At 39.1% G+C, this 14,138-nt stretch overlaps 1 protein-coding gene across 1 annotated transcript in view; it reads left to right on the top strand.

The window, feature by feature from the left end:
- The window catches only part of mmp24 (matrix metallopeptidase 24), a 55,935-nt gene extending 41,848 nt beyond the window's left edge, over positions 1–14,087 (top strand). Inside the window, exons 8-9 of the mRNA XM_067460433.1 lie at positions 1,332–1,598; positions 8,151–14,087. Coding sequence (XP_067316534.1) covers positions 1,332–1,598; positions 8,151–8,488 — 605 coding nt within the window. The 3' untranslated portion in view covers positions 8,489–14,087. The remainder of the gene's footprint in view (positions 1–1,331; positions 1,599–8,150) is intronic.
- Positions 14,088–14,138: the final 51 nt, after the last annotated feature.

Genomic DNA, 14,138 nt, shown 5'->3' with positions numbered 1-14,138 from the left:
AACGACAGAAAAGAGCACTAATATGCAGATTCAGCAGCATGCAGCATATTCAGAAAGCTTGTAAAGCTAGATTTAAAATGACAATGTATATTATTATCAGCTATTACGGACATTGAACGTGAGATGGCTGAGACGACCGCGCGCCACCAGACAGAGCGCAAGACTGATATTTACTGAACGCAGAACGAACCTCGCAAAAGACTTTTAAAAATGCCGGTTGAACTGAAATGCTTGAGCTCAAGAGCGTGAGCTCAACCAATCAGCATGTTCAGCGCCCAAGTCCCGCCCTCGAAAGTTCCTGAACTTTGAAAAAGTACTACCTCGCGAGCAGGGCCGTTTGGAGGGGGAAATATTTACCCGGAACTTCATTTAGACCCTGGTTCCTGCGGTCTAAACACACAAAGTACCACCCAAAGTTCCTAGTTCCTGGGTAAAGTTCCTGTGGTGGAAACGGGGCTATAGTGCATTAACTAATGTTAACTAATACAACTTTTGATTTTAACTTTTCCCCACCAGCTTTTTTTTTTTTAAGTCGCCAACATTTTGTAGGAATATCATAACATGCAAATACATCAAAAGAAAAAAAAATTGTAATCAACAAAACATTGTGCATTCTTTATTTATCAAGTTTCATATAAAAGCTAGCCTGATGCTGATACTGCTCCATTGGGCTGTGATTATGATGTGTGTTCAACCGAACCAGGAAAGAAAATGCCTCTATATATTTCTCTGTAAAATACTCTATACAAATATAATATTTTGATTGGATAGACTTTTAACCAATCAGAGCAATTTTGTTGCAAACAAATTGAACCCAAGCACTTTTTGGTGACGTGGATGATTACATTACTGTGGATGATCTGTCCATTGTGGTATAAAGCCCGCCCTGATAATCTGATTGGTCCAAACAGCTTTGGTTCGAGCATAGTCGCTCCACAACGGATCAAGTCCAGACCGAACTTCCCGACCTTAAATGTTGTGGGCGGAGCTAAGCACCATTTTGATCAAAAATCTGAGAAAATCAAGTTTTTGTCAAAGACTACATTCAGATCACATTCCTGGGAGCGAGAACTTTTTTCTCTGTTCTTGTGGAGTATGTTGAAGCCTTTAGACACACTTAATTCAAGTCTTGCAGTCTCTACTAAAGAGCTAATAAGTCGAATCATGTGATGAGGGAGCCATGCAAAACGTGCACTGGTGAGGGGTCCCCAGGCCACGTTTGGGAACCACTGGTGTAGATAAGCATATTTTTGGTGTTATGCAAAAACATAATTGAATATAACCAATTTAATTTTGACCTGATCTACTGTTGCCTTTTGTTTTGACTCTAGGGGATAAATACTGGGTGTTCAAGGAGGTTACAGCCGAGCCTGGTTACCCTCACAGCCTGGTCGAGTTGGGCAACTGTCTGCCCCGCGATGGCATCGACACAGCCTTACGCTGGGAACCCGTGGGCAAAACTTACTTCTTCAAGGGGGACCAGTATTGGCGCTACAACGAGGAGAAGCGTACGGCTGACCCAGGATACCCCAAGCCCATCAGTGTCTGGAAGGGCATCCCTGATGCACCGCAGGGAGCCTTTGTCAGTCGAGAAGGATGTGAGTCACTGAGGTTCCAATATCCAATCAATATTTAATGTGGCAATCAGCCATGTGGTCGGTGGGCATTTTATCGGATTGCTTCGCTCCAGTTTGAGAAGTTGGCTTCGGTTTGAGTGTGTAGTACTGCATATAATGTGTTATAATCAGTGAGGCTTGGATAGTCATTGCACTGAAAGCCAATAAATGCACACCTGAAAGCACACATTCAATATTATTGCATTGTTGCGTGGACACTGTAAACATGAAGGATATTACTTGGAGGAAGAATAGTGCATTTAACTGTTGGGTGTTGGTTTAGTGATCTTTAGTATTTTAGTTGGGAATAGTAATATATGCGCTGAGGTCTTGTGTTGCGCTTATCCTTGTACAGTAATTGATTAGTGTTTGTTTGGCGCAGTCACTGCAGTATTGTGGTGTTGACAGAGTGTGTTTTGGCTCTGACTCATCCTCAGTGCCGATCGGATAGCAGGTCTGGATTGGCACGGCAGGCCGGGAGAAAAGGCAGCCACAACTTTAGGGTGTTAAAATTCAGTCATAATCGATGCATGATTACAAATATAGTAAAATGGCAGCTGTTCATACCTCAATATTATATTATGTAATGCTACGGTAGACAGCTAATTTAATGGCATCAGATGGCTAAGAAGTTTTAATGCAGAGAACATGACGTCAAAATGATTGGAAATCATTGGAAGTTACTATTTGAAGAGGGAATGTGATTTCAATTTTTTAAAGTGGAACTATGACTGGACAATATAGCTGTTGAATCCAACAGGGAAGTGACTTAAACTGCAGTTCATCGGCTGGCCACTAGTGACAGGCTCCAGAAGGGAGTCAAATCTGTGTCTCCCCCATATTAAAATACCCAACTTTTCAGAAAATAATGTTTTTACAGCCTGGTAAAAAATGTGTTTTTTGTCTATACAGCTAATTTTGCCCTTCTTGACAACTGTGAGAGGGGTGTTTTTTTTAATTACTCATCCGTTTAAATTATATTAAGCCTTGAATTCTGCATAATTAGGGGCGTGGCCGCTTGAGTAACAGCAACCTGACACCTCAGCTCCTTAGCTCCACCCGCTTATCACTCATGCTGCGTCCCAATTCGCCTACTTATACTACGTCCTAAAAGTATGTACTCTTTTTGTGAAGAAAAAGTATATGCTTTTGAGTGTGTAGCAGAAAAGTATGCAAGCTTCGGGACATACTACTTCGCCATCTTTAACGGACTCTGACGCTTAGTTACGTGCATCCCGTCACCGTTAAACTGCCCTGTCAATCATCGTCAGATTCGTCACAGTTCAAATCCTCCACATTCAGTTTATTCTCCTACCGTATCGGAGAGAAATGTAGCCGCACGTTGATCTGCCATTTGTAGGTCTTTAATGCAGAGACTCTCCTCATGTGTTTGCAGTTTGAATATAATGATGCATTTAAAAGTTAATGGCCAAACGTGTCATTACAAAAGTTCACAATGCTGCTGCAGGTGAAATATAATGTGGACAACACTGAATAAATATATTTTTGTCGGGTTAAATATTGATAGTTGGTCACTCAAACCCCTTTATCTAAACTTCTCTACTTAACCTCCGGACTCGCACATCCGCCATGTTTGTAGTTTTTTAATGCTTTTTATCCGCGTTTGTAGTTCTAATCGAATCCCCGTCTACCTCGCAGTGGGTTGTGGGCAATATCAGCCGTTGGAGTGCCCATCGATCCATACTACGAATTCGGACCGGAAATAGTAAACCATCCGGGTATCTTTGGAATACTCTTTTCAACATACTATGATTTGGGACATACTAATTCTATTTTCGAATACTATTTAGTATGGAAAGTATGCGAATTGGGACGCAGGGTCAGTTATCTGGGAGTGACACGATTTCCAAAATGGCGACGGCTGGCTCCGCCCACTTTAGGCTTCAAAAATGCTCTTCAGAAACCTACCGGTGATGTCATGGACACTACGTCCATAGCCTTGGATGGCATTCAATATGTAGGCCAGTTTTATAATATTTGCTCTGAAGATGCTAAAAACTATTTTTTTCAGCCAAACAAAGTTGCTAAGTGGCTTAATGCTTATAAATGAAATACAATAAATATCTCTGTTCAAAAGAAGAAAATTATTTAAAAAATGTTATTCATATGTACTAATATATTATTTAACCGTTTTGTGTGTGTGTGTGTGTATATATATATTTTCAAAAGTAATTGTAAAAAAGTTAAAATAAATTATAATATTTGTCGATTATGAAATTGATTGTTAGTCATGTGTTTTAATGCATTACACTTTTCTAAAGGTGTGTTCATTGAATAGATAAGCATTACATTGTATTATAACCATTTTATATACAGCGATCAGGCATAACATTATGACCGTGTTATTATCAGTGTTATTCACTTTACCTGCCAGTGGCCATAATGTTATGCCTGATCTGTGTATTGTAACGATAACTATTGCAATTATTCACGAAACCATACAGTGCATTATGAAGTACAATACAAGGCATAATTATTGCATTAAAATATGTTTATAAATCGTTATACATAACAGCTTTAAGTAAAGTGTTACCAACATTTTTTTAATGAATTATTTTATAAAACCATGATAATATTGGATAATGTTGGATAATGCCAACAAAATAATATTGAAACACACACACACACACACACACACACACACACCTGGAGCAGTGGGCAGCCATTTTCGCTGTGGCGCCTGGAGAGCAATTGGGGCTTAGGTGTCTTGCTCAAGGGCACCTCAGTCATTTCCTGTCAGTATTGAGAATCGAACCCACAACCTTCGGGTTACCTGTCTGACTCTCTTAACCGTTAGGCCACGACTGTCCCTATATACTGAATAGAATATGAATAAAGTGGAAATATGTAAATCACAATCTAAATGACAGTTAAGCAATATAGAAACCAAAATGGCTGACTTTGGATGATGACCAAGATACAATCGCCCAAATGATATTCTCACTTCTGCTGTGTTGGGTTGATGTCAGTCTGGTTGAATAATAAACACTCAAGTGTCATTCGCTAGAGTCAAGTATTTCTGCTGCGGCTGCATAGAATTGCAGATTTCTCCTTCTTCTCTCTAGAGTATTATCGAGTGAAGAAATTATAATCTTTTCTGTCATAACCTCCATCTCAACTTGGAGCCTAGGGCCAGGTCTTAAGATGGAGAAGCCAAGAAGGGTTATATGGACTGTTTGGTCCGCCTGTAGCTCATGATTTTTCTGTCACTCAGATTTTGCGAGAGGGATTTGCCATGTTTTGCTCAGTAAGAAAGCGAGTGAGAGGAAGGGGAAGTAAGAGAGGAAGGACGAGCACTTCATCAATCACACACTCGGGGGTTACTGTCTAAACTAAAGCCTCTTCACTGTATGTTTGGCTCTGTGCACATCTGTGAGTGTCTGCGATGCATTTGTTTATGTGGCATTGGCAATCAAACTGACAGCTCTCTAAGGGATTGTGTAACACTGGAACAACTTTTCAAAATACTGTGTCATTGAGTGCTCACAAGGACGGCTATTTATGTGATCATGAATATGAATTGAGCTTTCTGAAAAGGACATGCATCTCTGCCTGCATGTAAATATTTGCTTGCATTGAATGGCTTTCTACCATTGATCTGTTCATGTTTACAGCTTTAGCTTGACAATTCATGATTCAAAATCTTTTTGTAAAATAACTCTGTGATGGTATTTGGCCTTAAAAGGTTGGGTTCGGGCACCAGGGGTAAAACCCACCACAGTTATTAAATCAAATTCATATTTAAAGACACTTCATATAGGGATGACCCTAAATCAGTTCAATTGTGGGAATCAAATAGTACATTCAGTACATCATTTAAAAAAAATATATATTTTTTTATTATTCACAACAGTTTTAATTCTAGGCTAGGGAACATTTACCTTTTAAATACCTTTTAACAATAATAAATGAGTGACAAATAAATCGCATCAAATACTTGAATTCAAACAATACGATTCGAGGCAATAAGGGTGCTTTCACATCTCTAGTTCGGTTAATTTGGTCCGAACCAAGGGCAAACAAGTATACATTGTTGCATTTTTCAGATTTTTTGGTTCCTTTTTACACCACACGGATTGCTTTGGTCCGAACCAAACGAACCAAAACGCAGGCACGTGACAACATCCACATCACTCATTGGCCATGGCGTATTTCCTAAACTGCTTCTCGATTGGTCAGAATTTACGTGTGGGAAAATTCCAACAGAAGAGGCAAAGCCAGCAAACTATAATAACCCTATGGAGAGACGACTGCGCGGGCTGGTTTTGTCCCTGGCCATAATCTACTACACTGTGTGTATTTACCACAGTATGCAAACAATACATTTCTATAATGAAGCGCGGATGCGACATGAAAACAACGTTCTAATGCACTGCAGACGGCGAGCGCGCATCGCTCGTCACTTCAAGAGGAGGCGTGCATTAATTATTAACTCTTGACATGCTCATCTTCCGAAAATATTGCCAACGATCTATCAGGTAATAATATCATGCACACAATGTCAGCGCAGCTAACTACGGCAGCTGGTTCAGTCCAAAAACGATCAGTACTTTTGCAGTTGGTTCTGTTCGAGGTCGGATCACGTTCTCACCACAAACAAACCGCTCCAGAGTTCGTTTGAAATCGTACCGAGACCACCTCTTCAAGGAGGTCTCGGTCCGCTTGTTTGGTCCGCTTCTGCTGCGCACCCGAGTGCGATTGCTGCTTTCAGACCTGACCAAACGAACCGCACCAAAGAGGGAAACGAACTATAGTACGATTCAACCGAACTAAATGAGGCAGGTGTGAAAGCACCCTAAATCTTAAAGTGCCCCTATTATGGATTTTTGAAAAGTACCTTTCATGTAGTGTGTATCATAGCTCTAAGCGAGTGAAAACATCCTGCAAAGTTTTGAATCTGAAAGTTGATGTCTCTCAAAATTAAGAGTCACTGTTGTGACGTCAAGACGAAACAGTAGCATATTGCACACATTTTCACCCTCGCTTGTCATTTTGATAGTTCCCCCAAGTGCACCTAAATAAATTTAGCAATCCATTCGTCTGTGACGCGTTACTGAACTAACAAATGGCGACAGACAGCAAGATTAATCAGATTACAGCACGTCCCTTCTCAGAAATTCTTACTCAGATTCTGCCTGTTCATTCTGCCTGAAGTGACACTTATCATAGAGAAAGCAATGGTCCTGCTCCAGTCGTGTTTGCCATTGACTTTCTGGTTCATCAGCAACTCTGGACGTTTCCTCCTCTGACTCTGGCTCGAATTGGTGAGGCAAAATTGAGCCTTGAGCCTCGACCTCAAAAATGAATCGTTGAGCGAATCCTTTCGGAGTCGTTGAGCAAATAAGGTAAAAAATAAATGCATATTATACATTGAAAGTGTTTTTTGACCTTTTATGCGTAAGTCTGTTGTTTGGGACCCCAAAACAAAAATAGGATCCTTACAAATGGGGCGGCAGTGGCTCAGTGGTTCATGTAGATTGTCTACAAACCAAATGGTTGGTGGTTCAATCCCCGGTTCCACCTGACCAAGTGTAGAGGTGTCCTTGAGCAAGACACCTAACCCCAGCTGCTCCCGACGAGCTGGATGGCGCCTTACATGGCTGACATCGCCGTCGGTGTATGAATGGGTGAATGTGAGGCAAAATGTAAAGCGCTTTGGATGGCCATAGGGTCTGTTAAAAGCGCTATATAAATGCAGTCCATTTACCACAAATGCCATAATAGAGGCACTTTAATAAAAACTAAATTATAACTCAATCACACAAGAGAAAAACAGGGATAAGAAAAATAATATGAATTTGAATTATGAATTAAACTACATTAATTTCCCCCCTTTAATTAATTTCCCTATACAAATATACTATTTTAACAAAACAAAACAAAAAATCTGCAACTTTTATTATTAAATGCAAAGCAATATTAATCCAACAAATAAAAATAAAATAAAAAACAACCCAACATTAATTTACTTACCATGTAACAAAAACGTTCAAAAAATCTCACAATATTTACAAAATAAATCTGCAACTCGAGCCCTAAAACGAACATTAAATGTTGCATTAGCGTTCATTTTTAATGCCAGGCTAAAACAACAATACTCACAACATGTCCGCTAGCATGACCGCCAACAACAAAGGCTAGAAAGCAAAAGAGACCGATAAAACAATCACACTTCCTTAAGTAACTTCCTACCTGATTTCGGTACGCTCAACAGTGCCACCCCCAGTATTGAATAGGAAAAGAAAGAATCACTGACGACTGTAACAACTCAATGAATGTCTACTCCTTAAATCCATCAAACGACAGCAATTATTACTTAAATGATTCCAAATGTTAAAAATAATTTACTAAATTAATTAAAAAAGTAACGTTGTTTGAGCATATCCACCAGTAGCATTCAGTCAACCAATGGTGTGAGTTCGGGGGCGGGATTATCTGTTTGTTGACCAATAGTAGATGAGTTCCAGTTATGGACATGCTCTGACATCTTTTGTTTCTCTGATTTTTTTCTAGTTTATACCTACTTTTACAAGGGAAAGGATTACTGGAAGTTCGACAACCAGAAGTTAACGGTGGAGCCAGGCTACCCCAAATCGATCCTCAAAGACTGGATGGGCTGCGATCAGTCGGAAGTCGAAAAGAACAAGGACCGCCACCTTCCACACGATGATGTCGACATCATGGTCGCCATTAACGACGTACCCAGCACTGTAAACGCAATCGCTGTGGTCATCCCATGCATCCTCTCACTGTGCATTCTGGTCCTTGTATATACTATCTTCCAGTTCAAGAACAAAAACGTCCAACAGCACGTGACCTACTACAAACACCCCGTGCAAGAGTGGGTATGACGGACCGAGGGGCGCGATGGACCCCAAATGCTTGAGAACATAAGTGAGGGCTACTATGCTGAGGTTTGACCAGTGCCTGTTTTCTGAACAACCTTGTCCCAGAATGGGAACTAAAGACGAGGCAAGGGAGTTTCCTCTTCCTTCCCACTTGAGACAAAACTTTACAACAATATTGCAATTTTTTTAGCATGAGCCCAACGGACAAGACTTCTGGGGATTGAACATGTGAAGTTGTGCCCTGGCCTTACGCTAACCAGGTTAAGGAACCATCTCTCCAGCTTTGACCGAGACCATCGCTTTCTCTTCTCCTGGAGAGTTGGAAGAACCGCAGATTTGCGAAACGCCAGCAAATCCTTGTCTCGTTGTCAACATAAACTTGTACATGAAATTCAAGAATTATCAAAGAAATGAAACGAGCAAAACAACAAAAAAAAAGACTTGAAAACCATGTAGGTAGAAACGCCATAGAAAAGAATACCAAGGAATTCTTGCAGTCTACGGGGTAAAAGTTCACCGCTAGCACTCCTCGAAGACGGCAACATGTTTTTATAAGGAGGTTAGGTGGAATTTTCAAACGAATTAGCTTCATAACATCAATCTGAATGTTTGTTTGCATTTTGTTCCTTTCCTCAGCTGCCTACCTATTTCCAGAGTACGTAGAATGGTTTATAATAACTAGGGCAGTCATAACACCTCCTCCCACTTGCTACTGTACTCTTTTTCTTCTTTGGCTGTATTTATCAGTCAGAACAATCTCTTTTTGATCAGAAGGCACTTGCGTTATGTCTTTATAGGAGGGATTTTGTGTCATAATTAGGATTAGGCCTGATTTTTTGCAATCTCTATATTATATTTTGCTTTTATTCGGTCACCTTTACCTCCATCCTGTACCTTGTTACCACTTCACCAAGTGTAATATTTAAAACACTGGTGCCAGGCAGGAACATGAACAATGAACAGATCTGAATATGAAATATTCTCTCTATGATCTCTCAGCGGTTCATCCGCCCTCTTCGAATGAACGTAATATGTTGTATGTCTTGCGTTGAAGTGACTTCAATTTCATGTGTTCGTGTGGATTGTCTAACACTTAGCTCAGAAATGTCTGTTGGGTGCTTTTATTGGTTCGACTGTGCTATTTAACAGTGAAGTGTGTCTGACTGTACCATATTAACACATAATTTCGTGCTCATCTGCTGTGGGATTGGATATGATACATTGCACATTAGAAGGAGCCGAGATGTAATTGATGTTTTCAAAATTTCAAATGGAACTTTTTGGATTAGCCTGACAAAGCTTCGGGCGTATATATATAATATATATACAGTATATATTAAAGGTTTGTAGCCTCTTAATCACAATATTAAGATGGTAGACTTGGCGAGACTCCCTATAAGGCTTCACTTAGCACATGGTTTATCATTTGACATTGGGGTTTTGCTGATATTTTTGCCTTAACACATTTATTTAGGTTGCATGTAATGAAATCCATTTTGTTTTTCTCTGTGGAAAGGGCATTTTTAGCTACAAAAAAAGCCACTTTTTGTTTATTCCGCAGAGAATCGTGTACATATTGTATTCACAGTTCAGTGGAGCATGGATCTGCAACAGAAACTACCTGGCATCTACTTTTTAGGTTTCTAATGTGTCTCCACCAATGGTTTGAGCATCTATTCGAGCTTCACCTTAGTTTTACACTGAGCTGGCTTCAATGGCATGGTGTTTGTGACATTACGTCACTTTTGTAGTTGCCATATATACATCTGCCCAAATGATCGACCACTTGGTGATCATCTAATTTTATAATACATTTCAACCAACATGAATGTTTTCTGAATAGTCCTGCTGTGTGTTGAAGGTTTTGTGGGTATGAGAAATCTAGTTGTGTCTTCCAAAGTAACATTTCACCCTCTTTTGGGCCTTCTTTAAAGGTTTTCAACCATCACATAACCACTGATTTGAAAGACGAAATAGCGCAAACTTTCAGCCTAATGATTCAAAGCGGTCATACGCTGTGTGATTTTTAACGTGCTGTTTTATCACTGTAGCTTTTTTCTTAGAAGAATGCTTGGTTTAATGATTGACTATGGATTGTTTTAGAACAAGGTGGAAAAAAATGTATATTTAGCATGGTGTTTTGGTCGAACTAGCTCAATGCAGTAGTACTGTGGAGGGGTTACGTGATTGTACCCCTTTAAGACATTGTGCCTTGTCTTGAAGTCCGCTACGGCACACTGAACACTGCTCATTTACATTGATTTCCACCTCATTATTTCAACAGTGGATACATGAATACATCCCTTGATTATATATTATTCAATGCCTTTACTAAGTGAAAACAATGCACATTTCTGTTGCCCTCCTTCTCGTATATCATCTTTTGGATCTGTTGTGCGAGCAGCTTGATCGTGGGTAGAGAAGTGGCATGAAACTAGAGCAGATTTTACATGTTTGTGCCCACTTGGGAAAGACTTAATGTTATTGTCTCTCAGATAAGCATTTTCATTAGTCAGCTCTGAATCTAGAGCACCTGTTCACAACAACAAGCAATGTGGCCCTGAAGTGATCTAATGTCTCGGGTACAGGAAGTACTGGGTGGGAGTATTTTTAATGGAACACACTGTGCACCACCAATTGTCTTCCTCAACCTTTAATCCGTCTGATGAGCTGGTGTTGGTATAAGAGACAGCAAAACCGCTTGCTCTAATAAGCCATGGACTGAATTTGACAATGTGGCACAATAGTGTGTTCCAGTTCCATACTTAAGAGGCTTTATGTATGACGGACATCTTATATAGCAGTTTTAAAGTGTTCTTTATCAATGTGAGGATGTCTTGTGATGGAAGAAAACTCTTGTGGCAAGGCTGCTTAAGTGCATAGATCAAAATGTCAAATTCAGATTTATTTACAGAATACTTTATAGCTCTTGAGGTATTTTCACATGGTCACGTCATGCATCTGGATCATCCGTATTGCAATCCACATAAATGGCAAAATGACTTATGTACTTATTTCTGAACTATATGCAAACACATATTGTTTACTTTTGCCCTATTTGGCAATTAACATCTGACTTTTGTGGTTGCTTACTCCTAAACATCTGTATGCTGCCGTAATTCCTTTTGGGAAGACTAACATTTACAGATGTGCCCTGCGTCTTCTATGTGCCATTCAAAACATCTCCAGAATATTGGTCTCAAATGCCATTTACAATTTTCATGCATTAATAAAAATGCATGACGTGACCAAGTGTCTCAGAATAAGGTCTGCGAGCATTTTTAGGGGCCAAGCACCATAGGTCCGATGGGATCTATTGTATCCGTTAGTTTTCTTCTTCTTCTTTTTCTTCTTCTTCCGCCATGGGAGTCTATGGCAGCACATCGCACCATATGGTAAAACGTTTTTTAATTTGGCACACTGATAGAGAACAGTCCAAACATTCACCACTGCAAACTTGGAGTCTCTAACTCAATCTCTCTAGCGCCACCAACTGTTCAAAGTTTTACTTACATTTATGTTAATAACTTTTGAACCGTAATGGCTAAAATTTTCTCTGATTGGCTCAAAACGATTCGCTTGCACCATATGAAGCCATTTTCAGTCATGAAATTTTTTCTCCAAGACAGCTCATCCAATTTTCATGAAGAATGGAATCAGATTTTCTTTAGACCATGCTGTCAAAAAAGCTTTTTGATAAACCCAACTGTTCGAATAACACGCAAACAAATTGGACAAAAAGCACGCCAAATGCAAGGCAATATAACTACATTGCTTTAGCGTATTTTGACCAAACTTGGTACATGTCATCAGAAGCATGACTTGAGGCTACATGCAGTGTTTCGGCACAGCACCACCTACTGGTCTGGAGATATGAGAGAACCTATTTTTGCTTATAACTTCTGAACTAAAACCCCAAAATGGTCTCATTTTGATTCGGTACTACATGCTGAGTCAGATGTGACCCAAATTTTCTCATACAGGCTATTTTGGATGTCAGCCAATTTTGATTGTAAGTGGCAAATAAATGCAATCAAAGTTGGACGTTGGTCATCTTTTATGCGTTCATACATCTAACTGTCTATAACTCCTAAACGAGATATTTTTACAGAATTTGACACGTTTTTATAAGCGCACTTTGAGGACACACAAAAAAAGAAGTGGGATTGCACCACTTGGTGGCGCTATGATTGAACAAAATGTTAAATTAGCATTTACTAAAGTGCAGTATTTTGTTGTAAAATGCTATATTTTATGAACACATTAGCATGTTATTGGTATGTGTCATTGGGACCATGCCTTAAAGTTTCTAGACAGCGCCACCATGTGATCAAAAGGTATAATGAAATTTCCAAAAATGCTATTTCTGCTTGTTGCAGTTTTTCTGAAACTTCCTTTTTGTGCTTGGCCCCGATAATTGCTGTTTGCAGCTATATTTATCTTCTATTCTGCACTATTATTACTTAAGGATTTGATTGTGGGGAAAAAAACAGGACATTTAAGTTACGAACCATGCCATTTCATAAGTGAATTCTGAAGCTAACGGAGCACTGCGCAAGCCAGTATTATGTGTATATATTAACACACTGAACATTTAGCAGTGTCAGAAGTGAATCCTTTAACACAATTAACAGAAGAACTAAAGTGTATTTATCAAAGGTGGATATCTTTAGAAATGTTTGTCGTACGGTCATGTGAAAGGTTTGTTAAGATAGAGGCGTATCATATGAAAAGCTATTTATTTATCATTAAAGGAGACATAAGGGTATTCTACACAGTTTAATTTGAAATCAAGGTGAAGCCATGCCTATAACCACATTAGTTGCACAGAAAATTTAAAATAAAATAAAAAATACAGAACTGTACAGGGAGATACGTAAATAGGAATACTCTGGTAATTTGCCTCTTTTTAATGGGTATGATCGTGGCTTTGGACAACAGTCACTTTAAACCCGAGCTGCTGTTGCCTTTTGTTTTTTATGGTCCTTTTATGAGACTAACAATAGGACAAACATATCAGAGGTAGTCAAGGAACCAACTGTATTTACGCTTTATAATTACAGAGGGTTAATTTTAATGGAGATTTTATCTGAGATAGCTTTAAAGTTTTGTTTGTTTGTTGTTTAATATTCTTTTTCTTGACTGACCATGGGGGAAATTTACTGTATTAGTGTATATAACTGGTTCATTTTTCCCTTTGACAGGAGTGAACGCCTCACTCTGGTTTAAATCAATTCAGATTCTGTCCTCTGGAATTTTGATATTTTCTGATTTACAGGTCAAATGTCTGCTCAGCTTTATCCGGGTTTTTAATGGTCATGTACATACAAAGATTTACTGAAGCTTTTCAGACCTTTTGTATTTTTCTTTCACTCTAACGGTAGCCTATGATTTCACATTGTCATGACTAATGTTGATTATTGAGAATGAGAGTGATTGCTTTGCTAATATTAGATATGATTTAAGTTTTATTTCTTAAATCCTGTTTTTAATTCTTTGAACAATGAGTCGTTTTTATTTACAGTTTTCGGTCTACAGTTTTACACTGTGTATCTAAAATCACCACGTTCAAAGAAATGTCAATAAAATAAAATTACATAAATGTCAAGTGTTAGGTGCTTTCTGGATGGATGGATGCTTTACAACATACAGT

Source organism: Pseudorasbora parva, chromosome 12, assembly GCF_024679245.1.
Source record: "Pseudorasbora parva isolate DD20220531a chromosome 12, ASM2467924v1, whole genome shotgun sequence".
Classification (NCBI taxonomy): Eukaryota; Metazoa; Chordata; class Actinopteri; order Cypriniformes; family Gobionidae; genus Pseudorasbora; species Pseudorasbora parva.
This window is presented reverse-complemented; position numbering and strand designations above follow the sequence as displayed.